Consider the following 23531-nt stretch of genomic DNA (forward strand, 5'->3'; position numbering starts at 1 on the left):
TCAACCCGGTCACTCCGCCGCGGTGGCACGGGCGGCATGGGCGAGTGGTCCGTCGGAGCTGTCTTCGAGTTACTCCGGAGCACGCGCCTCGACACCGGAGGCACGGTGTTGTTGCGCCTTAACGATTTTTTTACTTTCCGTGCCATTACAACGGTAAATCGGATGGCTAATCGAAGATGGATTGCCGGAGATGCTAGATAGATGACGTCCAGATGTGGATCCCAAATTAAATTTTTATTTTAAATGTTGGGGTGTCGATAAATTATACATTTGGTTTTACTTCGGTTTATGATATTGGACTTCGGTTGATAATTTTGTGTAATCGGTTTACGAAATCGGGTTTAATCTGAAATTTTTAGTTATTTTACTTCGATAATGGCAATTCCGAAAATAAAATTTGCCTAAGGGCCCTTGTGAGAAGACAAACAGTAAAAACAACCCTTTCCTTCTATAGTTTTCAAAACATCATATTCCTCAAATTTAAAACTTAAAAACATCCCATTCAGCAATTTTCTCATATAAAAAGAGATTTCCTCGGAAACTAAGTCGACGGAAAAGAGAATTCTTTGCAAACTAAACCTAAATAAACATAGCCTACAACGAAAACTTTCAACCAAGACCAGAACCTAGAAAGCAAAAAGATCACTTGAGCTTTTACTTCTTTTTTTTTTTTTGAACAGCACTGAGGTTTTACTTCAAGTAGTATTTTTTCAAGCAAAAATAGAAAAGGAAACAAATGTCAACTCTTCAAAAAGAGTTGTACTTGTGATATGTGAGTATTGTTCAACGAATAAAATATCTAAAAAGCGACTAAGTTTGAACCATTAAATAAAATATTTATTTTATCCTAGCTTCTCTTCCAAAACCGTAATTTTCATTTCCTAAAGACACTCACTTATCGTCCTAATCCTCCTCGCAGCCACAATCTTCATCTTAAGGTCTGAGCAAAGTGCAAAAGATAGGATCAGGTTCTTCTTACAAGGTAAAATATAATCACTTTCTCTGATTCTGATTCTCTTATTCTTCCCATTTGTGGTCGATTGAGTCCTCTCTCCACTTTAGTAATCTTCACAATCTGTCGGAAACGGTGAGGGTGAAGAGATTTCTTATTTCTTGTTGCTTTGTTTCATTTTAGAGATTTTTTGTGTAATCGAATTTTATCACTGTAATGAAAAAGTTACGCCCTTTAGTTGTTTGATTAAATGCTCCAATGAAAGATTATTTGTCATAAAAACCCAAACTTTTCTCCATTTTTATTGTAAAACATCGTGAATCTCTTTCGGGGTTTGGTGAAAATGAAGAGATATGATGATTGACATATTGCTCTTAATGCACAGATTCCGAGCTTTTATAATGGCGCTGTTTCCTCTTCACCACGAATTCCCCTGTAAAGATCATATTTTTCATAGTGGAACTTCGACTAGACAAAGCAAAGGAGAGCTGTTGTTTGATTCGAATGGTTCAAGGCGTTTTTCTTCCGGCAGGACCTTCTTCTTCCCAAGTCCGGCTTTTGACGTGTTAATGAAGGCAGAGGTTATTAGCAGTAAACATAGAACAATGGCTGAAGCTACTTCTCTGGGGAGGGATTGTAGGGTGAAGAGTCATATAAGATCGATCCCGTATTGTCTTTCATCAAGAAGGAATCTATGCTTGGTTAGAGCGTCATCAGAGAACAAGATGATAAAAAAGAGACTTAAGATGTTAGATACTTACTTTGGGAAACTTCAAAGCGACGATGAGAAGCCTTCTGTCTCCACGGGAGATGAAATCGATCGTAAAGCTGAACTCAATGCAGAGGAAGAGTTGGAATCTTTGAGCGTTTATCTTGATAAACTCCAAAAGGGTATGACAATAATAATACGATCTTCTTGAATTTGGTGACTTTCCTCTTGTTACTACTCACTGACTTCGTTCTTTTATTCTCAGATGCGAAGTTTAAAGAAGGCGGTTCAGTAGCAAGCAAAATGAGAAAGACTGATATCAAAAGTAATAATAGTCCTTTTCAGCAGCTCGAGGATGATAATGATCAATCAGAAGATACATTGAACTTCTATGCTGTGTAAAAACTCGTAACCACCCTCTTGTTCGTCTTTTGTTGCAACTTGCAACACATGTTCTTACTGACAATGTGTCTCCATTGAAAATGCAGGAGCATATTAGCATCCATAAATGTCGGAGTGTGTCTATTTGAAGCTGCAAGTCCCATTAGGAACAACGATATGGGACTGTTATCACTGCCGCTTTTGTATGGAGCAAAGATAAACGATCTAATCGTGGCTGGACAATGGTGGAGGCTGGTCACACCCATGTTTCTGGTACAAGACCAACAAATTGGGTCTGTTCTCCCTTTCTTTACTGTTTCAAAACTGTGACCAAAACAGCCGGAGATTTTAAAATACTGGACAAAAATTATCTTCAAAAGCAGAAGTATATATTGCTTTAGTTTTCTCATTGCATATTTTTGTGTTCCACATTCAGCACTCTTGATGACTTGGTTTCATGTAAGTTTTCTCTTTTTGTCACTGAAACGCTTTCTTTTTCACATATGCAGCATTCTGGAATCCCTCATGTAGCACTTAGCTCGTGGGCTCTGCTGACTTTTGGACCAAAAGTTTGCCGTGACTATGGGATATTCACATTTTGTCTCATTTACATACTCGGAGGAGTGTCTGGTAACTTCATGAGCTTTCTTCATACACCAGATCCTACAGTTGGAGGAACTGTAAGCTAACCAAACTTTCCAATATGTGATATCACCAAATTGCACCGTTCTTAACTTTCAGACTTAACGTAAACTGATTGTGTGCAGGGACCAGCATTTGCATTAATAGGAGCTTGGCTTGTCGACCAAAATCAGAACAAAGAGATGATCAAAAGAGATGAATACGAAGATCTGTTTCAAAAGGCCATTATAATGGCAGGACTTGGTCTAATCTTAAGCCATTTCGGTCCAATAGATGACTGGTAAGTTGCTTCCAACATATCTTTCACATGTTTTGCTTAGAATAATCCATCATAAAAACTTGATCTTTGGTTTGATTGATAAGTTTACTCTAGACTCAACAAACAACACTCAAGGATATACTGTGTTTTTCATGACAGGACAAATCTAGGAGCACTTGTAGCAGGGATCGTGTACGGGTTCTTCACTTGTCCTGTGTTTCAACTTGGAAGAGGGAGTGAGAGACAAGAAGGGATTGTGACGGTTGGACCAGAGAAACAGAACAATGGTGATCCGTGTAAATCATTTCTTGTGTTCATAGTCTTTGTCGCTGTTCTTGTGACTTGTGTGGTGCTTCTTGGTGATGGACCGTTGGACTTCCCTACGTACGACGATGTTGTCTACTCTCTCATTTAGTGTGTCATCATCGTCAAGACATCAACTGGTTAAGGAACTTGTGTGTGTTTATGTAGTGGAAAGCTCAATTTGAATATTGGTGGACGAGAGTTCTTTTGTTTGGGGTATAGCAAAGATGAGAAAAACATGTTTTGGCTATGTCAAGTTTTTATTTTTGGTCGATCATCAACTATTTTGGTGTAATTATGTTGAAATCTCAAGCTTTTTGTGTAACCATGTCTCAGTGTATACTACTTGTGTCACTTTAGTAGTATTATAACAATTAAATCGGCAATAACAACTATTAAAACAGAAAAGAATGGTTGTAAACTTCATCAGTTCGACAAAGCTTAAGCATATTTTAAGGGGTTTATGATTATCATACTTAAAGAAACCTAAATACTATGTTGAGAAAGTCTATAACAAAAAAAGAACACGATAATTAAACCAATATCCGAGAAAATAAGTTTTTGAATTTCATTAAGAGGAAAATAGCAAATTTCGAGGAACCTAAAAGAGGAATCAATCGCAAAGTAGTTTTCAAATTGTTTCCAAACAAACAAAACAACAATAATAGAAAAAAGTGTTATCTTATAATAAGAATCCTGAGCTATCTCTCACTCAGATTATCACATAAACCTTCTAGGAAGTTTCTCTATCTTTATAAAATGACTTCCACTTCTTCAGTTTTTACTCTGCACCTTCGGGCTTCGAAGCCTCCTTTATCTCATCTCCTGCTTCATCCTATCAACCCAAAAAAGAAACAATCATGTCAATTACAAAACTAAGCAAGCCCTAAGTAATAGTGAACGATAGATGAATCTTTGTTGTGTCGAGGCTTACTGTCATGTCTGAAGTCCAGAGAGTGAGGTTGTCTCTGAGAAGTTGCATAATCAGTGTACTGTCCTTGTATGATTCCTCACCCAAAGTATCCAACTCGGCGATAGCTTCATCAAAAGCCTGCAGAACCAATTGAGCTCATTAAGTTTTAGAAAGTTGAAAACTTTCACATGGTTAAAGAAGATGGTGAGAAAACAAACCTGCTTTGCGAGGCTGCAAGCACGGTCAGGCGAGTTTAGGATTTCATAGTAAAACACAGAGAAGTTGAGTGCAAGACCAAGCCTTATCGGGTGAGTGGGAGCTAACTCAGCAATGGCAATGTCCTGCATTATCACAGAATATAGAAACAACAACAAAATCAATCATAGCTAGCTACAAAAAAGAAAGGTAGTATCGAATGTTGTAATTTAAAGGAAGAATTATCACTTGCCTGAGCAGATTTGTAAGCAACCAGAGTGCTTTCAGCAGCTTCTTTCCTCTCGGCTCCAGCTTTAAACTCAGCAAGATACCTGTGGTAATCTCCCTTCATCTTAAGGTAAAACACTTTAGATTCAGCTGGTGAAGCAGATGGAATCAGATGAGCTTCAAGAACATTCAAAATCCCATCGCAGATTTTGTTAAGTTCGGTTTCGATTTTGCCCCTGTATTCCTTGATGATAGCGACATGTTCTTCGTTCCCTTTGCTATCTTCCTTCTGCTCAATCGAAGAAATGATCCTCCACGAAGCTCTTCTCGCCCCGATCACATTCTTGTAAGCAACGGAGAGAAGGTTCCTCTCTTCAACGGTGAGTTCCTCGACATCCACGGTCTTTGCAACTTTCTCCATGAATTCAACCATTTCTTCGTAACGCTCAGCTTGCTCGGCTAACTTCGCCATGTACACATTCTCTTCCCTTGATGATTCAGTCGACATCTTCGATTTGAGAATCTAGAGTAACACCAACAAAGCAGAAACAGTTACTAACCCTTAAAACCGTGCAATAATTGAACAAAACCATAGCATCTACACACTCATTTACTAAATCATGTTTTTTCATCGGATTAAGTACACACTCAAGATCTCACAGAAAATAGCGAGTGATATTACTCTACTAACTCTAAAGCCGTGCAAATATTGAATCAAGCCATAACCCAAATCACCATCTACACACTCATTCACTGAATCATGTTCTAATCATGTTCTTTATCGGATTAAGACCACACTCAAGATCTCACTGAACTCATCGATAAGAACAGTGATATCTAGAGCAAATCCTACAAAGCGATAACAAATTAACTCTAATAACCCCAAAGCCGTGCGAAAATTGTTTCAAGCCATAACCCAAGTCAAACATCAATACACTCATTCACTTAATCATGTTCTTTACGGATTAAGAACAACGTCATGCTTTGACACAAACAGCATTAAGAACAGTGTGATGATGCAGTCAACATCTTTGATTAAAGAATCTAGAGCATATCCTATAAAGCGAAAACAAAGTAACTCTACCAACCCTAAAACTGTGCATACACTTGAATCAAACCATAATCAAAATCATCATCTACACACTCATTCACTAAATCACACTGTTCTTCACTGAAAACAGAGATAAGAACAGCGAAAATTGGCCAATCCAACACAGAATACGAACATACTCGAGCTCTCTCACTCAAACCAAGGATAGATCGATCACTAGAATGGAACAATAGAACATCAGATCTACACGAACGAGAAGTTGAACGAAGGATGATTAGAGAGAGAAACTTCAGGGCTTACCTTTTTTTTCTTTTCTTTTTCGTGTGAAGATCTGATTCGAATTGCTGCAAGTGGTTTGAAAATTTGGAATATGAAGAAACTGTGAATCTGATACAATTGAAAATGGAATAAAACTGTTTTCGAGGCGTAGAGTTAAGAGCTCCAATATTTTCTTGACAAGTGTCCGATGCTACAGATGACCGACGATTCGACCGACCACGTGTCTACCCATGCTGCTGAGATCTATTATAGAACTCTGAGCTGATAAATGGGCCAAATAATGGGCCTGATCGTTTACTGTTGAAGCGGAGTCTTGCGACTCTCAGTCTCGCTTGTATTCTTTGAAGTCATCGCTTGACTGAGGGGACAAAGTTAAAACTAAATCATGAAGGATTTGGATATGGAAGTTTTTTTTTTTTGTAAACATGTTAAAATTTTATTATCGATTTTCGAATTTTTTATAGAAATTACAGAGATTACAAGGAAAGCAGAAAGACCGAAAATAAAAAACTACTAACAAATCCGACAAATGCAGCAAACAACAACGAAAGTATAAGAAAATGGAATGCGGAATTGAAATAAAACCGAAGCAAAACCAGACGGGAAAGCAGCAGTCGCACGCCAAAACGCAGACCACCCCGTAATTGCCACAGCTCCAAAGAACTAGAGTTCTCATCTTTGTTACCACAAGCATCTTCCCGAGGCCAACCCTCAAACCTCAAAAGAGAGACGCTTACAGCTTCTCCGAGAACTAACGGAATTTCCGGATTCCGTAACGGACTAACCTGCAACGGTTGACAAGGGAGCCCGCAAGGGCCATCGGAGAGTCACTTCGGACTACCATTCCCGAAAAAACGAATTTCCTCGAGAACCAGCTCCCACAGCTACAAACTAGCCGCAACAACAAACCGGCGCCTCAACAATCACGTCCAGTAATACTCCACCATCTACACCGGATCACATCCGGAGCCACCACAAACCAAGAACTATACACAAACGCGGAGCTATCGCAAATAATCGGACACACGCACCTTCGGAAAATCTCAGGCCACACCGATGCTGTAGACGGCGGAGGAGCCAAAAGCTGAGACAAACCAGCGGGGCAACCGCCGAGCCACCCGTCTTGAGCCACTGCTGAGAGACACCGTCGATGGAGCCGCACCTGCCGGAGAAACGAGAGCCAACACTCCGAGGCTTGCCACAAGCCAAAAGCCGCTGCCAAAACCCCTTAAGCCAGAGATCAAATTCGTCCTCAAAATCCAATACTTGACCGCCGAGATTGACAGAAGCTCTTTACTATCTAGCCACCACTCCGACACCTCGCGAATGAAGCTTGAGAGGGACTGTAGCCGGAAGAGACAGCCACCACCTGCACACCTTCGACTAAAGCCAGAGAGCTCGTCTCAGGCAGGAGACTCTAAAAGAAACGCCGAGGAAACACGCCGGAGAAAAAAACAAGCCAGATGCGAGAAGAGAGGAAGAGACGCCGGAAAAACGAAGCCAGACAGAGGGGGACGCCAACTACGAATGAAGACGGAACACCTCCACCGCGGATCCAACGCCGCTGAAGCCCGTGCCGCCGTCGTCGAGAACCCACCGACAAAACCACCATCGTTCCTGCAACACCCAGCACGGCGGAAACCAGATCTAAAGAGAAAAAGAAGAGATGCAGAAGAAAGAGGGAAACATGGGGGTCCTTCCTCCGGCGACGGTGAGCCACCACATGCGCCGGAGAGGGAGATCGGGAAGTTTTAGTTTGTCTGCAAGTTCAGATTTTAAAATCGCGGAGAAGGAGAAGAGGAGAGAGAAAATTCCGATTTGGAATGTTGAGATATTGATTTTTTACTTTTTGGATATGGAAGTTTTGATATTGAATTTAATTATATTGTGTGTAATTACAAAGTTTAATTATATTGAGTTTAATTATATTGTCTGTAATTACAAAGTTCAACCAAATTTATAATTTACATTTGAAAAATAAATAGTATAAAAAAGAAGAATAATAAATTTAATCATTCATTAGCAAATAAGATTTTTTTTTGTTGTCAAATTCAATTTTTATGTTGCATATATTTATAATAATTTATATTTCAAATATTTTATATATTGACTTTGTAACTTTATTTTTAGTATTAATAAAATTGTTTGACATAAAACAAAACTGAAATCGAAATTTAAATTGTTTTTAATTTATCATAAAGTAGTTTACGAAGTTTTTGCGCAACCAAATCGAATAAACTGTTTTTAATATTTTTTTACGAAATTTAATTATACTAAAATTAAATAACAATACAACGAAAACCGATTTCTTTTAGAATATTTCCTTGATTCTCTTTGCCTCCTCTACAAATTCCGGATCAAAACCCAAATTTTCCTTGTAAAAAATGATGCAAACTGAAACCAAAAGTGGAGAGAACGACTTCAAACGACATAAACTATGTTTAGTTTTAAATGTAATCAACTCCCATGAACATGAACATGAACATAAACATGAAACTTGTCAAATGCATTGGAGAAGAGAGATTATCATAAAAGCAAAGTAAAAAGAAAAAAAAGAAAGATGGGTCTCTGAGTTTAGGAAGGAGGAGGAATGGATTTGGCCCTGTTTTCTTATTTTTCATTATTGGTCCTCAAACTCGTGCATGTGATCTAGAAGATAATTAGCTGCAAGCTCTTCGTTCTTGTTACACGCAAAGAACACTTCTAAGACCATCGCACGATCAAACCCCATCGCTTCAAGCTGTTCACCCATTCAACAATAACAAATTCAACTTCCATCAAATACAAGACAGTATTTTATAACATGGATTCAAACATTCAAAAAAAAGTCTAGTTCAAGTAACAAATGAAAAGAAAAGAGGGAACAAACCCGTTCAATGGCTTCACGCTCCTCAGGTGTGACCGTAACAGCTTGTGGCATTGCTGCTTCCAACTGTTCAATGACATTCCTGTTGTGGCATTTGTGAGGAAATGATATATCAGCTTCCAGGTATTGTTGGACAAAAGAAGATTAATTGAAAATGTATGGAAACTCACTCTTCTCCCTCGACGGGCTCATTTATCAAGCGTAGGAAGTCAGCCTGGTGCTCTTGAATTAGTCGCACAAGCTGAGGGTTTTGTTTACCGAGCTCCTGAAGCATAGGCTGCAAAAACAAAACATTATAAGCTGAAAATATTATGCGATAGCCACATACCAGGGGAATTGAATAAGAGGTGAATCAACGTACCTGTAGAATTTGTGGGTTCGCTTGTACCATAGCTCGCAAGGCTTGGAACTAAGAAAAGGCAAAAAAAAAAAAGAATTTCAAATATCATAACAGTAAAGAATTGAAGATTTCTTTACTCGAATGTTAGAAGAATATGAAGATACCTGTTGACTGTTACGCAGGAAATCAAGATTACCAGCTCCAGCACCAGCATCTGCAGCGGGCATGCCCTGGGTGAAGACAAATAAGAGTGGATGTCATAAAATAAATCCAAAGGAAAAGAGTAAATTGAACTAGGTCAAGTACACTATTTTTGTGAGTTAAGATTTTACCTGAGGAAACAGGTTTAGTGGATTAGCATTTGGACCACCAGTTGGGGGCACTGGAGCAGCTTCTTGTTGGGGCTGTGCTAGAGGATTTGCTGCCTGTCCACCAGTAGCTGCGGCTGGAGCGACTGCAGGGATTTCAGCCTGAGCAGGGATACCCTGAAATGTATCAAACCAAAGTTCAATAGACTACACAGAGCAAAGGTAACTACAGTTATGGCAAACCAAATGTAACTACACAAATAACAAAGAAAAAAACTAGAATCAAGGTGTGGAATGTAGCATACCGAGTACAGATATTCAACAGCTCTTTCAGGATTGTTGAAGGCAGCTCTCAGGGCTCGAATAACAGTGTCACGGTCCCAACTACCTCCACCCATGTCAAGAATTTGCTGGACTGTTGACTCTAAATTAGTTCCAGCAACAAGGTTTGAGGCTGCGTGACCATAAACATCTGTTTGAGTCCTGTTTCAATCAACAAGAAAAGAAAGTAGAAGTTAATTGAACACTAATCAGGGTAAGACGAAATTCGACAAAAGGTATACAGCAGTTCTAAAAGCACTCACGAAACAGCAGCAGCAGCCGGCGCTGCATCGGTTGCAGTTCCACTAGTAGGCTCTGGACTGCAAAATGCAAGCAAGAGTACAGCAAATTAGCAAAGAGGCATAACAAAGTGATTCATCAACAGAAGAGGTAAATTAATGTGAGGGGAAGGCCTGGAACTCACACTGAGACAGTTGGAGCAGGAACCTGAGGAGCAGAAACCGGAGGTGCAGCTACTGTCCGTGCAGGCTGAGCCTAAAAATCCAAGCAATTCAATCAGACAAACTAAAACTGTAATCTAGATACGATATTCTGTTTGTTTTCAATTGCAAATAGAAAGCTTCAAAAGCTGAGTGAACCATAGCAAAGTTCACACAAAAAAAAAAAATATTCACCTGAGTAGCACTAAGTGGTGGCGCTGGTACTGGTGTAGATGAGGCCCCAGCTGAAGAAACTTTAGCCTATATTTCATCAAAAACAAGATCATTAGTATAACGAGTTAGCCTCCAGTAATTACTAGAATCCTGTTAGTGATACTAAAAATGAAAGAGCATCAAACCTTGGACAGCATGATAACAATGAAACTTTTCTCAACAACGTTGTTCTCTGCCAATGTAGTCTCATCCTTGAGAACCTTTCCTTGATGGATCAGCATCTGCTGAGCAGCGGGGTATTGCTCACCATGAATGGTTTCTATACTTTTTTTAACATCAGAGATCTGAGATAACCACCAAAATGTTAATATGCATCTCAACGTTATATGAAACACCAAAGCCAGACAGTATAAGCATTTCATGGCACAGTTACAAATCAAAGAAACATCCTCAGAAGATATGAGACTAGCAACAAAACAATTAAGTCGCACCAACGAAGATTTCACAGATATCTATCTATCAGGATGTCAGATAATTCCTTAAGTGCCTTAAGATTCGTTAAGCAAACATAGTCTATGAAATCTTCTACAGATGAAAAACCCAGATGGGATCCCCAGTATAATTGGCTATATCATACTCTTAGAGAAGCAAACTTAGATTCCAGAAAGATCTAGAAAATAATCCGATTCATAATGAAAAACACGAAGCCAAAGATAAAATGCACTCTCAATTAGTCCAAAAGTTAACCCAAAGCCAAAACTATCACCAAACTTAAAGACTCACAACAAAACCCTAATTCGAATCCCAATCCGTTCACTTAAACGAAACCACGAATCGTCACAAAGAAATCTCAACCAGAAAACACAGTACGTCGCAAACGAAACCCAGAATTTCAAATCAGAGAGTCGTGAGATTCACTATTTCAAACCCAATTTCTCCACTCAAACCATATAATTACGGGAACAAAATCAGACCTAATAATCAGTTAAAACGCAATAAGGAAAAAGAAGATTTCGAATTCAGATGTTGAGTTTACCGTATCCGTCTCATTTACTTCGATCTCGAAGTTCGTCCCCTTGAGAGTCTTCACGAAAATCTTCATCGTTTTAGGAAAAAACTTGAGCGAAGAGAGAAAGTTTTAGAGAGAGAAGCAAAGTATAGAGAGAGACCGCTTTTGGGGTCTTGAGTCAGCTTATATATCAACACCAATTAACAAATGTTAATGACTGATCGCATACACGCAAGCCTATACACGTTTGGTGTATCAAGAAAATCATGTGTGGACTAAGAGCCAATCGTGATTTTTCAAACCGTTGGATTAATAAGGGAGTATGAGATGTAGTGAGCATGTGCACAGGTGATTATAAACTCCTCCCAGGATGGCAGAATCAACTGAATTACGGCTTAGGCTTGGAAGTTTAGATATTGGCATGCGATATTTACTCATGTAAAGTTAATACTACTTTTCTTTTTATTTATTTTGTTTTGCTCTGCAAGTTAACTTTTTTACTAATTAAAACACATTTCTGATTAATAATTAAATTTAAAAATTTAAAACAACGTACTCAATATATCTATAAAAGTATTTTTTTTAAATGTATACAATTAAGAAAGTAAATACTGTATCTAAACATAAACAATATTTTAGTTTTTGCAAAGATATGCATTTACTCTCATATAAATTAAGCTATATCTATAAGAAGATTTCCTATATATAGATTATACATATATTGCAAGCTTAGAAATAGTATAACTTTTATTGCTACAATAAATTTATCGGATGATTCTTAATTTTTTCCAAATAAATAAATTTATATATCGTCTAGAAAAAAAACTTTATAACTCTCACATAAATTAAGCTATATCTATAAGAAAATTTCCTATATATAGATTATACATATATTGTATGATGCGATCTTCCCAAGGAATCGGCACTCTAAGGTGGTTTAATGGATAATCCTTGACTCCAAACACTTTCACGGAGAAGATGCTAAGGCGTGAGAAGTGATTCCCGAAAATTCTTAGTCCCAAACTCGCGGTGAAAAGGAATGAAACAAGGGGGTGAAACAAAGAAAGAGAAAAACACCGGTAAAAGGATGTTAAGACGTGAGAAATGAATTCCCAAAAATTCCTAAGCCCCAATTACTACTAACGGAATTCCCAAACTCTGCAAACGAAGGCTGCTTCAAGTTTTATGGACTGAACTTGATAAACCGGGTTGATCAATGGATAACCTCCATAAGATCGAAAAATGAGAATCACTCTCAAAGGTTCTAAAAATAATGAATCAAATCTTATTTCTCCAAAAAGAGATTACACTTATTTATAGGAATAAAAAACTTGTAAAGAAAGCTAATTATTAAATGATCTCGAAAATATAAGAAGATTAAAACTAAATGAAAGGAAATAAATAGAGTTAAAAAACTCTTGGCCTTCTTGACTCTTTATTCATGACTCTTCACTCCATTTTCGTCACCTCCTTTGACCAGAAAAATAAAGTGCTTATTTTGGGCTCTTCTTGGACTTCTATCATTCTTAAAATGGGCTAGACTCTATAGGTAACATCTTGAATGGATTTCTTCATGCTTCTCTTATCAAAATCTTCATAAATTTGCCCATTAAGTGCTTCTTTGAACTTTTTAGCATTTAGCCCTTTTCATGGTCATATCATCCTCTTCCTCTTCAAAAGGATTTGTCCTCAAATCCATATCTCACAATGAAACACATTTTTTTTTATTCCTCTTTTTTTTTTATTTTCATTTTTTTTTAACTCTGTTTTTTTCTTTTTTTTTCTTTTTTGTTTATGAAAAAAATAAACAAATAAAACATAAATAAAATAAAATGGAAGAAAAGAAGATGAAATGATAGAAGATGAAAGAAAGAAGATGAAAAGATGAGAAAAATGAAAAGAAGAAAATAAAAAGATAAAAAAAAAATAGAAAGATATAAACCAGGCTTAGAGTGTTGCTCTGATACCAAATGATGTGATCCTCCCAAGGAATCGGCACTCTAAGGTGGTTTAATGGATAATCCTTGACTCCAAACACTTTCACGGAGAAGATGCTAAGGCGTGAGAAGTGATTCCCGAAAATCCTTAGGCCCAAACTTGCGGTGAAAATGAATGAAACAAGGGGGTGGAACAAAGAAAGAGAAAAACGCCGGTAAAAGGATGTTAAGGCGTGAGAAATGAATTTCCGAAAATCCTTAAGCCCAATTACTACTAACAGAATTCCCAAACTCTGCAAACGAAGGCTGCGTCAAGTTCTATGGACTGAACTTGATAAACCGGGTTGATCAATGGATAACCTCCATAAGATCGAAAAATGAGAATCACTCTCAAAGGTTCCAAGAATAATGAATCAAATCTTATTTCTCCAAAAAGAGATTACACTTATTTATAGGAATAGAAAACTTGTAAAGAAAACTAATTATTAAATGATCTCGAAAATATAAGAAGACTAAAACTAAATGAAAGGAAATAAATAGAGTTGGAAAACTTTTGGCCTTCTTGACTCTTTATTCATGACTCTTCACTTTATTTTCGTCACCTCCTTTGACCAGAAAAATAAAGTGCTTATTTTGGACTCTTCTTGGACTTTTATCATTCTTAAAATGGATTGAACTCTATATGTAACATCTTAAATGGATTTCTTCATGCTTCTCTTGTCAAAATCTTCATAAATTTTTCTTATTAAGTGCTTCTTTGAACTTCTTAGCATTTAGTCCTTTTCATGATCATATCATTGTAGGCTTAGAAATAGTATAACTTTTATTGCTACAATAAATTTATCTGATGATTCTTAATTTTTTCCAAATAAATAAAATTAGATGTCGACTAGAAAAAAAAACTTTATATATCTTTAATTAGTTGAGTATAATAATGGATGGACAGGTCTTTAAAGTAACATGGATTTTACACATATTCTTAATATATACTTAGATTTTGAGATATGCTACGCGTTGGTAGTTTTTTAATGCTAATATGCTATCATATTCATAGAAATCATATTTAAGAAGTTATATTTATTTAGATATTAATTTATTGTAATAAAATTTATCAAAAGTAATTCAGTTTTAATCTCAAAATTTATATATCGATTTTGAGGTTTCAACAATCTTGTTTGTATTTATATATGTGTCGTTTAAACAACATATTATTTTGTTGAACTCTTAACATTTTGTATACCAAAATCTACTCAAAATATAACAAACTAATTAAATAGTACTTATTTAGTATTAACATGAAGATAAAGTACTATACATCACTTATTAATCAAGAAAATAAGTATTTTTCATTAGTTGCATCTTTGTTATGTATGCTTTTTATAAAAAAAGATAAAATTAAAATTTATTCTCTTTTCTTAGCTAGTTTAGTTGATAAAATTTTCTAATTTATTCTAAATTAAAAATAAACTAATAAATATAATTTTTGCTTTCATATATTTCAGTAAATAAATATAAAATAAAATTTTAAACTAATTTTAAACCACAAAAATCGATGAATTCAATATAAATTTTAGTTAATTTTATTTTAAATTGGTAAATACCAAATCTTTTGTCAAGTAACATATTGTGTGTGATAGCTTCTAAATGTTTTTTTACTGACAACCACAAAAGGCAAATATTTTTTCCTTACTTTACTGTTTAATGAGTAAAAAGTATACTTGATAGCATTTAATTGCTTCTTAATAAATTATTAAATTAATTTTTGATATATATTAAAATAGATTTCACAAACTTTTTGACACCCTAAAATTATGTTTAAACTACCAATTATCTTCACATATTAATATATGTGTTATTTTTATTTTATAATAAATATTATTTTAATTAATTTTATAATTTCAACTTGTATAAATATTTTTAAATTCTTCTAATGCTTGTAGGTTAGTATACTAAAAAACAACTAAAAACAATAACCAAAATAATCAATTACTATTTAATAAAAATAGTATTGACACGAAAAATTAGTATATGGTTCTTTTCTAATAAAATAAAATAAGATTTTTTAAAATATTTAATTTCATTCTGTTTATATCAGTTTTATAAGAAAACTGAAAAACAATTTTAAAATTTACTTTCATTCTTTAATTGATTGCATATTATTTTTATATCTAAGTAAATTTGTATTTTGTTTAAAAAATATTCTTAATTTAATATTATTTTATTTTTTTGTTAATGAAATTTTAATACATATTTTCCTTATTCTTTTATATATTTTATTAACAATAATTTTAATTTTCGAAACTTTCTTAATTTTAAGTGTTGATGTGGACCAATAAAATTACCCTTTTTAATTATATGTGGACACTATTAGAGGCATTTAGCTTCAACTTTTTATTAGTAATAATAGGATTATTTTATTTTATTCAATAACTCCTTATACTATTCAATAACTCACCCCACAGTAATATTGACCCTTTATCAAAAAAATAAAAACACAGTAATATTATGCTCTTTATTTTTAAAAATATATAAAAAAATATAGGATTTTGTGACTTTTTTTGTTATTCTAGATTCGCCTGAAAAAAGATAATTGCTGCTAATTTTGCAGTTTTGTGGTGTAGCTACATATCTTTTCATCGTAGAGTCGTTTGTAACAATGGGTCTAATTGGTGATCACGTTTGAATAAGACGGTTAGAGAATTTTGAGCGATTCTAACAAAAGCGGTTAGAGATAGTGGTTACAAAAGATCGTTTGGTAACAGAAAGCGGTTTAATATTAACCTTGATTGGTAACATTACAGCGGTTGAATAGTATAATTATATAAAATTAGTAAGAGTGCGTTACCACTTGGGGCACTTTTTGAAAGATAATATGTATAGACACTGTTTAGGGGATTTTTGGTCCTCTTGTGGGGGCAAGTCTCCTGCAAAACGAAGAAACACGTGAAGGCTCGGAAAACACGATGGGGGTGTGTTTTCCAAAAGCAGCTTTTGAAAAGCTCTCTGACGTTCAAGTCAAAAAACAACAAAAAAGATCACTAAGTGGCTAATTGGAGAGCAGAAAAGATCAGAAAACTAAATAAGGAAATTAGGTCGAGCGTTCTTGAGAATGGAGGAATCGACTCAGGCCTTTAGTGGTGATTGGTTTTTATCGTGAAAAGAGAAGGAAAAAAAAGTTTATTGGTGGAAAAGCTCCACGGCTTAGGGACCACCGTGGAGAGGAAGTGGAGAAATGGTCGGAATAGTGACCAGAAAGTATAAAGTGTTAGCGTCTAAGACTCACAAGTATCTAGAGAGATATTATGAGCTTTAGGATAATTAAAAGTGTGTGTGTCCCCCCTCCTTGTTGGAAGGATAAAGTATTTATAGGATTGTACCTGACCTGGGTTGGTATATCGGGTCGGTCTGCAAATTGTGAATCGAGTGGGTCGGTCTAGGATCCGACTTGACTGAGTTCAAATTTTGTGCTTGCGTCACACTTATGACGGTCTCACCAACTTTCCTTGGCATGTTCTGCCTGCTACAAGACCGCTCCTTGGTGCGTCCCTTTTGCCTTCAGTGTATGGGTTAGGTCAGTGGTTCGGGCGTGGTATGGCTCTCGCTGAACCTCTGCTTTTCCCTCTGAATCCTGCGAAAGGTCACTGTCGTCTGACACGTATAAGAAAGATACATTAAATGCCAATCTCGTGGGTTTGTAAGGATATATGTAATCAAATCAGACTAAGGCATATTTCTATTGTCGAATGGAGGGAAATTTGAATAATGTTTCTCGTTTATGCATTTACTTATACTTGGCCTCGATCCCTCGGTTTTCAGTTTAGTATCTTTCCAAAATTATTTTTATTATTAATTATTTTGAATTAGTAATTTTTATATTTAGAATAATAATATAGTTTTTTATGTTTTTATAATTATATATTATGTTTTCTTATAATTTTATGTTTAACCGCTAATACATCCGCTGGTTAGCCAATCAAAAATGTCTCGCAAACGGATCCGCTTTCAATAGTTAAACCAGTCATTCAAACTGTTTAATAATATTCAAAACCACAATCGCCTGCTTTCGCAAATTTTTGCTTAACTGCAACCGCTGCGTTTAAACCTGTCAAACCCTAAATGTTCCTCTTTATTGTTTGTGGATCTCATTCTCTTTATTTTTTTTCTTTTTTAAAGATGAAATGATGTAAGATTAAATCAATGGTATGGCTGTCCAAAATGAGAGCAAAGTATAAGATAGCTCCAAAACACTTTGGTGCTTATAATGGACATAAAAGTCTCAATAAATGTCTTTGGTGGTAATTATCTCAATTAATAATTTGTTTTGATAATTATTTGTAAAATAATACAATAATATATAAATGCAACCGCTGCGTTTAAACCTGTCAAACCCTAAATGTTCCTCTTTATTGTTTGTGGATCTCATTCTCTTTATTTTTTTTCTTTTTTAAAGATGAAATGATGTAAGATTAAATCAATGGTATGGTTGTCCAAAATGAGAGCAAAGTATAAGATAGCTCCAAAACACTTTGGTGCTTAAAATGGACATAAAAATCTCAATAAATGTCTTTAGTGGTAATTATCTCAATTAATAATTTGTTTTGATAATTATTTGTAAAATAATACAATAATATATAATTTAAATTTTATGATATAAAATTTCAATAAACATAGATTACAATTATTATCTTAAAACTTTCAAAAATGATAAAGTTTTTGATAATTTTAAAATGCACAACTAATCTCTGATTTTTTTGTTGAATGACTTAATATACAAACATATCTTTTTTCTGATTCTTTTATTTTTATCTCGAGTAAATTGAATTGATTAAAATTATTAAAATTAACATACATATACACATACATATACTAATGAAAAAAAAAAAGCATACAATTGTAATATGTATCATTGCAAATCTAAAAAGCCAACAATACAAAACCATAAATTTCATCTTTCTTTATAAAAAACTTCGATTACAACCATTCATTTGCTTCAAATGTTCTTTTTCAGTTTTAACCGTCCGAAAATCAACATTAAATCGTCTGAATTATCTTCCAACCGCTTATTTCAAACGCTGGTTAATGGTTATAACCATGATCTTAAATGATATCTCCAACCGTCTTTTTTGATTTTGTAGCATTTTTCTAACCACCCATTCTAACCATCCATTTCAACCGAGCGGTTGATGCTACCAATCAGAGCCAATGTTAATAAAAATTTGCAAGTAATTAATTAAATCGATCGACTAATCATCATTTTATAATAAAATTAGATCAAAATATTATGATGCTAGTGTCGACTAAAAAAAATAGACTGATAAAATTCAAAACCCGATCGGAACATTTTGGTTCCAATCGACCGTCCAAACACTAAACCAAAGGCTCGACTTTGCCGGAGACAGAGAAAACAAAGATGCCAAAGAATAAGCCGGCAAAATTTTCCGGCAATGACAACGCCGCTCCGGCATCGACGCAATCCGGAGCTTCAATCGATGCTTGGTGGTGGTTAGCACATAAAGGAACCACCGCTTCTTTCCTCTGTATCTCCCTCTTCGCATTACTGATCCGATCTGCTGTATCGTTGTACCCGTACTCCGGCGCCGGAACCCCACCTAAATTCGGCGATTTCGAAGCTCAGAGACATTGGATGGAGATAACCACAAATCTCCCGACCATCGATTGGTACAGAAACGGCACTTACAACGATCTCACTTACTGGGGACTCGATTATCCTCCATTGACAGCTTACCAGAGTTACATCCATGGGATTTTCCTCCAAATGTTCAATCCCGAGTCCGTTTCTCTTCTAAGCTCTCGTGGTCACGAGTCCTATCTTGGGTAAGCGTCAAAAACTCTTATTGTGATCTGATCTTCACAGAGATCAAATGTTGAATCTAGCTATGTGTTTCCAGATTCTCCTTCGTTTGTTGATTGTTGTGTGTTTAGGTTAGCTAATTGGAGTCACATTTGGTTTCTTTTGGTGCAGGAAATCACTGATGAGATGGACAGTTTTATCGTCTGATGCTCTCATATTCTTCCCGGCTGCTTTCTTTTTCGTGTTAGTGTACCATAAGACTCGAAATGGGAGCTCCAAGAGTGAAGTGGCATGGCATATCGCTATGATTCTCTTAAACCCTTGTTTAATCCTCATTGATCACGGCCATTTCCAGGTTTGTATTGTGATTCTACAACCACATTCTCTGGCTGAGTGATGATTCTCATTAGGATTTGGATTTGTTTTAGTACAATTGTATCAGCTTGGGACTTACAGTGGGTGCTATTGCTGCGGTGCTCTATGAGAGCGAGGTTCTCACTTGTGTTTTGTTCAGTCTAGCTCTCAGCCATAAACAGGTAACTTTTGGGATTCCATTTCTATATTCTTATGTTTAGAGTGTTTTATTTGCAGATGATGTGATATGTAATGGATTTTACGAATTTCATAGACTGAAAACTAATTGGTTCTAGTTCCTTGGTATATATGATTATAAATGTGTGATATATGCAGGTTATACTACCTTTACGTCAAAATGTCTAATTTTTTTTCGGTAGTAATGTAGTGTTCATGGCATCGTGCCTTCCGTACAATGTTTTAGGCATACATCATCGTTAATCTTTAGCAGTTCTTAATATTTACTAATCTCATAGACTGAAAACTAGATGGTTTCAGTTCCCTTGCGAATCTGAGTACAAATGTGTGATGTATACAGGTTGCTATCGTGACATTAAAAAATTCTATTTTGTTGAGGTAGTAGTGTAGTGTTTTATGGCCATAGGTAGTTCCTATACAATATTGTTAATCATAGGATTGTTGATATGTCCATTTATCTATGTATGTACCTCTTGATAGTTTCAAATTTCCTGTCCCAGTTTAATAACATGTTGCTCATACTGTCTCACCTTGTCGAATGTTGCAGATGAGTGCATACTTTGCTCCTGCCTTTTTCAGCCATCTGCTGGGTAAATGCCTAAGACAGAAAAGCCCCATACTTGCTGTCCTAAAGCTTGGAATTGCAGTTATAGTGACATTTGTTATCGTCTGGTGGCCATATTTGCATTCTTTGGACGATTTTCTAATGGTAAATACATATTTGATCATTTCTCGAGAAAGAAAAACTAAAATGATATCTAGTAGAAGTAAGAAATTGATCTTCTTGTTTCCTCCTCTGGTGTAAATTGCTCATAGCTGATTGGTTTCATTCGTTTCCTTGCTCATTAATGTGAATCAAATTGTTGATGACGCAGGTTCTCTCTCGCCTTGCTCCATTTGAGAGGGGAATATACGAGGATTACGTGGCAAATTTCTGGTGCACCACTTCCATTCTCATAAAATGGAAAAAACTATTCACAACACCATCCCTCAGGTCTTTAAGCTTAGCTGCAACTGTATTGGCTTCTCTCCCTTCAATGGTTCAGCAAATCTTGTCACCGAGCAATGAAGGTTTCCTATATGGCCTGCTCAATAGTTCAATGGCTTTCTACATGTTTTCCTTCCAAGGTATGCAAAAATATTGCAAGTTGATCTGCATTATCCACAAGCTATTCATCATTTATGCCAGCAATTACTATCTAACATTCCTTCTTTTTTTTTTGTTAATTTTGTTTCTCTCTGCAGTGCATGAGAAATCAATCCTGATGCCTTTTCTCTCTGCTACACTATTAGCTCTCAAAATCCCTAACCATTTCAATCATTTAACCTATTACGCTCTCTTCTCGATGTTCCCTCTTCTTTGCCGTGACAAACTCTTGCTTCCTTACTTAACACTACATTTGCTCTTTACCGTCATCTATCATTCACACGAGAATCATCATGCGAAACAGAAAACTAAAGCTTCATCATTCTCCTTTACCAACTTCCCGGGCTATGTTTTCCTGCGTAGAACCCATTTCTTCATCTCCTTGGTTCTTCATGCCGTTTACCTCACCATTCAACCTCCTCAAAAGTACCCTTTCCTATTCGAAGCACTGATCATGATCCTCTGTTTCTCATACTTTATAATGTTTACCCTTCACACCAACTATACACAGTGGACTTTGTCGAGTCATTTCAGGTCCGGGGAGAAAGAAAAGAAACAAATCTGAAGACAGAACACAGAACTCTTTAGCCAGGTTCTTTATCGCAGTTGCATTATGTCTTGGCCAAACTGAATTTAGTTTAAGTTCTGCTTGCTGAACCAAGTCAAGATCATCACGGTAGAGTAGACTCAAGCTAGACAGAACCGGTTTACACAAACCGGTGGTTTAATCATCGGACTTTTTGTATTGGTCCAAGTCTAGTAAATGTTGGTATAGATTCCAATGCCTAAAATTGTGTAGCATATAATTTTGAGGTAAAGATTGAGCCTTTTATGAAAGGAAACATAATCTTTTTATGAAAAAAATTGTGTTGTCAAATCATTTCCCGAATTTTATAGCTCCACAGGTCTTAGCAATCAGATGAAATTTTTTATGTTGTCCCCTTAATGATGGTCAGGATCGAACTTTTTATACAACTGTTGACACTTTAACGTACGGCCAGGATAAAAACTTTTTGTGTAGTAATGTGATATTGAAGAGTGAATAAATTTAACATTATGAAATACCAGTTTATTTCTATATTCTAAGTACATCTAGCAATTTTGTGAGAAAATGTCTAACATCAAAAGTGAAGTTGTAACGTATATACTATATCAGTATGAGTCTTTTTATTCATTGTCAATTGGTTTTTATATTTTAGGTGATCGTATTGTCATGCTCATTTTCTTATCCTTTCGTAACAATTAAGCTCCACACTTGTTCAAACTCACTATCCAAAGTTTTGGGTGTTCTACATAACTCTTTCAATGGCTTCCTGTAATTTCTCCACTCGAAAAAGAAGTTACAACCCTAATAAGTTTGATGCGTTTATGCATCGATCTAAGTAAGTTTATTATTTGTACTAATGGTTTTATGCGTGTATAATGCGTTCCTCTAATCAAAAATAGACGTGACATTAAAGGCAAGGCATATATGATATTTGTATATCTCATCAAGCCTTTTATTTATATTCCTTGGTGATATTTTCTCGTAGAAGTATCATCGTCGATTTGTGTAATTTTATGGTAAATCAAAGCACTAGATACCTACGGGAAATCAAAGAACGAGTCTATATTGACAAGCTTATTCCACTATTAAATCAAATATATCCAAGATCTCTAATCATGTATGATATTTATAAATCTCAGTGGCTATTTTTGCTGAGATTATTATGATATAAAATATAGTTCTCTTGCTTCTCGCGTACATATATTTTGAAGATTCGCAATCTTTACCCAATACATAAATAATTATCTCTGTAGCTCGATACCTTGGCTTTTGTTATTTGTTGCAAGATCTTCTTTTGAATACAGAAAGTTTATGAATCAAATTAAATCTTTATCCTTTATCAGAAACAACTTGTATCTTTATATACAAGCAATTTTTCTGATTTCATCTCCAAAAGAAAATTATTATCCATATAGAAACAAGATAATTCTTGAATTTCAAAGATTGGTTTACGAGATTGGCTAGACGTGGATGTTAACATGGTATAGACATTGTTTCATTTTGAATTCAAATTATAAACACTAAATCTATAGCGTATCATCACGATTTATATAGATTTATAATTTTAAAACAATCTGTATGACAGATGAAACTTGATATTATTTTAGTCAGAAAACTTATGGTTATACTGATACACTAGGTGTTTAGCCCACGACTTGCGCGGATCGAAAAGTTTCATTAAAATCTAAAATAAAATTTTATGTCATAAATAAAAAAAAATTAGATCAAGAATTTGATACATACAAAATTAAAATAAAACTAACCTATACAAATAATCATTGTCTAACATTAAAAACTTTAAAATCAATATGTATGAAATCAATAAACACAAACTAAAATAAGATTAATATGAATTATTCATCTTTTCCTCTTTTTATCTTTTAATTTTTTTTCTCTATCATTTTCTTCTTCTTTTTTTTTTTGTTTTTTTTCTTCTTCACTTTCTATGTTTTTTTTTTACTTTTTATTCTGCTGATTTTTCTTTTTTCACGTTTTCTTCTTCTTCTCCACATCTTTTCCTTTTTCCTCTTATACATCTTTTGATTTTCTTCTCTTCCAGGTTTTATTTCCTTTCTTCTTCTTCTTCAATGTTTTATTATTCTCTTTCTTCTTCTTTTTTTCTTTTCCTTTTTCATTGCCATCGTCTTCTTCGTTATCATTGACTTT

The 23531-nt window shown here is 35.1% G+C and overlaps 4 protein-coding genes across 7 annotated transcripts; 2 read left to right on the forward strand and 2 right to left on the reverse strand.

Moving 5' to 3' along the window:
- Window positions 1–857: 857 nt before the first annotated feature.
- Window positions 858–3605, forward strand: LOC18022828 (RHOMBOID-like protein 9, chloroplastic). Its single transcript, XM_006405701.2, has 7 exons — window positions 858–982; window positions 1338–1843; window positions 1927–2059; window positions 2150–2315; window positions 2552–2722; window positions 2810–2964; window positions 3103–3605. Exons 2-7 carry the CDS (start codon window positions 1354–1356, stop codon window positions 3356–3358), a joined length of 1371 nt encoding a protein of 456 aa, XP_006405764.1. The 5' UTR covers window positions 858–982; window positions 1338–1353; the 3' UTR covers window positions 3359–3605.
- Window positions 3606–3790: 185 nt separating this feature from the next.
- Window positions 3791–6110, reverse strand: LOC18022829 (14-3-3-like protein GF14 psi). 3 transcript variants are annotated; one of them, XM_024158595.1, is made up of 5 exons: window positions 5937–6110; window positions 4608–5107; window positions 4378–4500; window positions 4181–4297; window positions 3791–4081 (listed from the first exon to the last, which is right to left on the reverse strand). In XM_024158595.1, exons 2-5 carry the CDS (start codon window positions 5088–5090, stop codon window positions 4028–4030), a joined length of 777 nt encoding a protein of 258 aa, XP_024014363.1. In that variant the 5' UTR covers window positions 5091–5107; window positions 5937–6110; the 3' UTR covers window positions 3791–4027. The 3 variants fall into 3 exon arrangements, with proteins under 3 accessions (XP_024014363.1, XP_006405765.1, XP_024014364.1); XM_006405702.2 differs by having other exon boundaries at window positions 4608–5105; window positions 5934–6086; XM_024158596.1 differs by lacking the exon at window positions 5937–6110 and adding an exon at window positions 5813–5832 and having other exon boundaries at window positions 4608–5105.
- Window positions 6111–8324: 2214 nt separating this feature from the next.
- Window positions 8325–11531, reverse strand: LOC18022830 (ubiquitin receptor RAD23d). Its single transcript, XM_006405703.2, has 12 exons — window positions 11398–11531; window positions 10547–10705; window positions 10383–10448; window positions 10172–10242; window positions 10011–10067; window positions 9732–9909; window positions 9451–9603; window positions 9283–9348; window positions 9140–9187; window positions 8949–9055; window positions 8782–8860; window positions 8325–8652 (listed from the first exon to the last, which is right to left on the reverse strand). Exons 1-12 carry the CDS (start codon window positions 11461–11463, stop codon window positions 8533–8535), a joined length of 1170 nt encoding a protein of 389 aa, XP_006405766.1. The 5' UTR covers window positions 11464–11531; the 3' UTR covers window positions 8325–8532.
- Window positions 11532–18666: 7135 nt separating this feature from the next.
- On the forward strand, window positions 18667–21719 carry LOC18022831 (probable dolichyl pyrophosphate Man9GlcNAc2 alpha-1,3-glucosyltransferase). Of its 2 annotated transcripts, XM_006405704.2 has the most exons (6): window positions 18718–19142; window positions 19291–19474; window positions 19548–19655; window positions 20219–20380; window positions 20547–20799; window positions 20917–21719. In XM_006405704.2, the coding sequence occupies exons 1-6, from the start codon at window positions 18718–18720 to the stop codon at window positions 21381–21383; spliced, it is 1599 nt and encodes a 532-aa protein (XP_006405767.1). In that variant the 3' UTR covers window positions 21384–21719. The 2 variants fall into 2 exon arrangements, with proteins under 2 accessions (XP_024014355.1, XP_006405767.1); XM_024158587.1 differs by lacking the exon at window positions 19548–19655 and having other exon boundaries at window positions 18667–19142; window positions 20917–21717.
- The last annotated feature ends 1812 nt before the right edge of the window (window positions 21720–23531 follow it).

This window comes from Eutrema salsugineum, unplaced genomic scaffold (genome assembly GCF_000478725.1).
Source record: "Eutrema salsugineum unplaced genomic scaffold, Eutsalg1_0 scaffold_14, whole genome shotgun sequence".
Taxonomy (NCBI): domain Eukaryota; kingdom Viridiplantae; phylum Streptophyta; class Magnoliopsida; order Brassicales; family Brassicaceae; genus Eutrema; species Eutrema salsugineum.

Coding starts and splice junctions, on each gene's coding strand:
- LOC18022828 (XM_006405701.2), top strand. CDS start 1,354: ATGGCGCTGTTTCCTCTTCACCACGAATTCCCCTGTAAAGATCATATT. Junction 1,844..1,926: donor TCTTGATAAACTCCAAAAGG/GTATGACAATAA, acceptor TTTTATTCTCAG/ATGCGAAGTTTAAAGAAGGC. Junction 2,965..3,102: donor TTCGGTCCAATAGATGACTG/GTAAGTTGCTTC, acceptor TTTTCATGACAG/GACAAATCTAGGAGCACTTG.
- LOC18022829 (XM_024158595.1), bottom strand. CDS start 5,090: ATGTCGACTGAATCATCAAGGGAAGAGAATGTGTACATGGCGAAGTTA. Junction 4,501..4,607: donor TTGCTTACAAATCTGCTCAG/GCAAGTGATAAT, acceptor GTGATAATGCAG/GACATTGCCATTGCTGAGTT. Junction 4,298..4,377: donor CTTGCAGCCTCGCAAAGCAG/GTTTGTTTTCTC, acceptor TTGGTTCTGCAG/GCTTTTGATGAAGCTATCGC.
- LOC18022830 (XM_006405703.2), bottom strand. CDS start 11,463: ATGAAGATTTTCGTGAAGACTCTCAAGGGGACGAACTTCGAGATCGAA. Junction 9,910..10,010: donor CCGGCTGCTGCTGCTGTTTC/GTGAGTGCTTTT, acceptor TGATTGAAACAG/GACTCAAACAGATGTTTATG. Junction 9,188..9,282: donor TCCTGCGTAACAGTCAACAG/GTATCTTCATAT, acceptor GCCTTTTCTTAG/TTCCAAGCCTTGCGAGCTAT.
- LOC18022831 (XM_006405704.2), top strand. CDS start 18,718: ATGCCAAAGAATAAGCCGGCAAAATTTTCCGGCAATGACAACGCCGCT. Junction 19,143..19,290: donor GGTCACGAGTCCTATCTTGG/GTAAGCGTCAAA, acceptor CTTTTGGTGCAG/GAAATCACTGATGAGATGGA. Junction 19,475..19,547: donor TTGATCACGGCCATTTCCAG/GTTTGTATTGTG, acceptor GATTTGTTTTAG/TACAATTGTATCAGCTTGGG.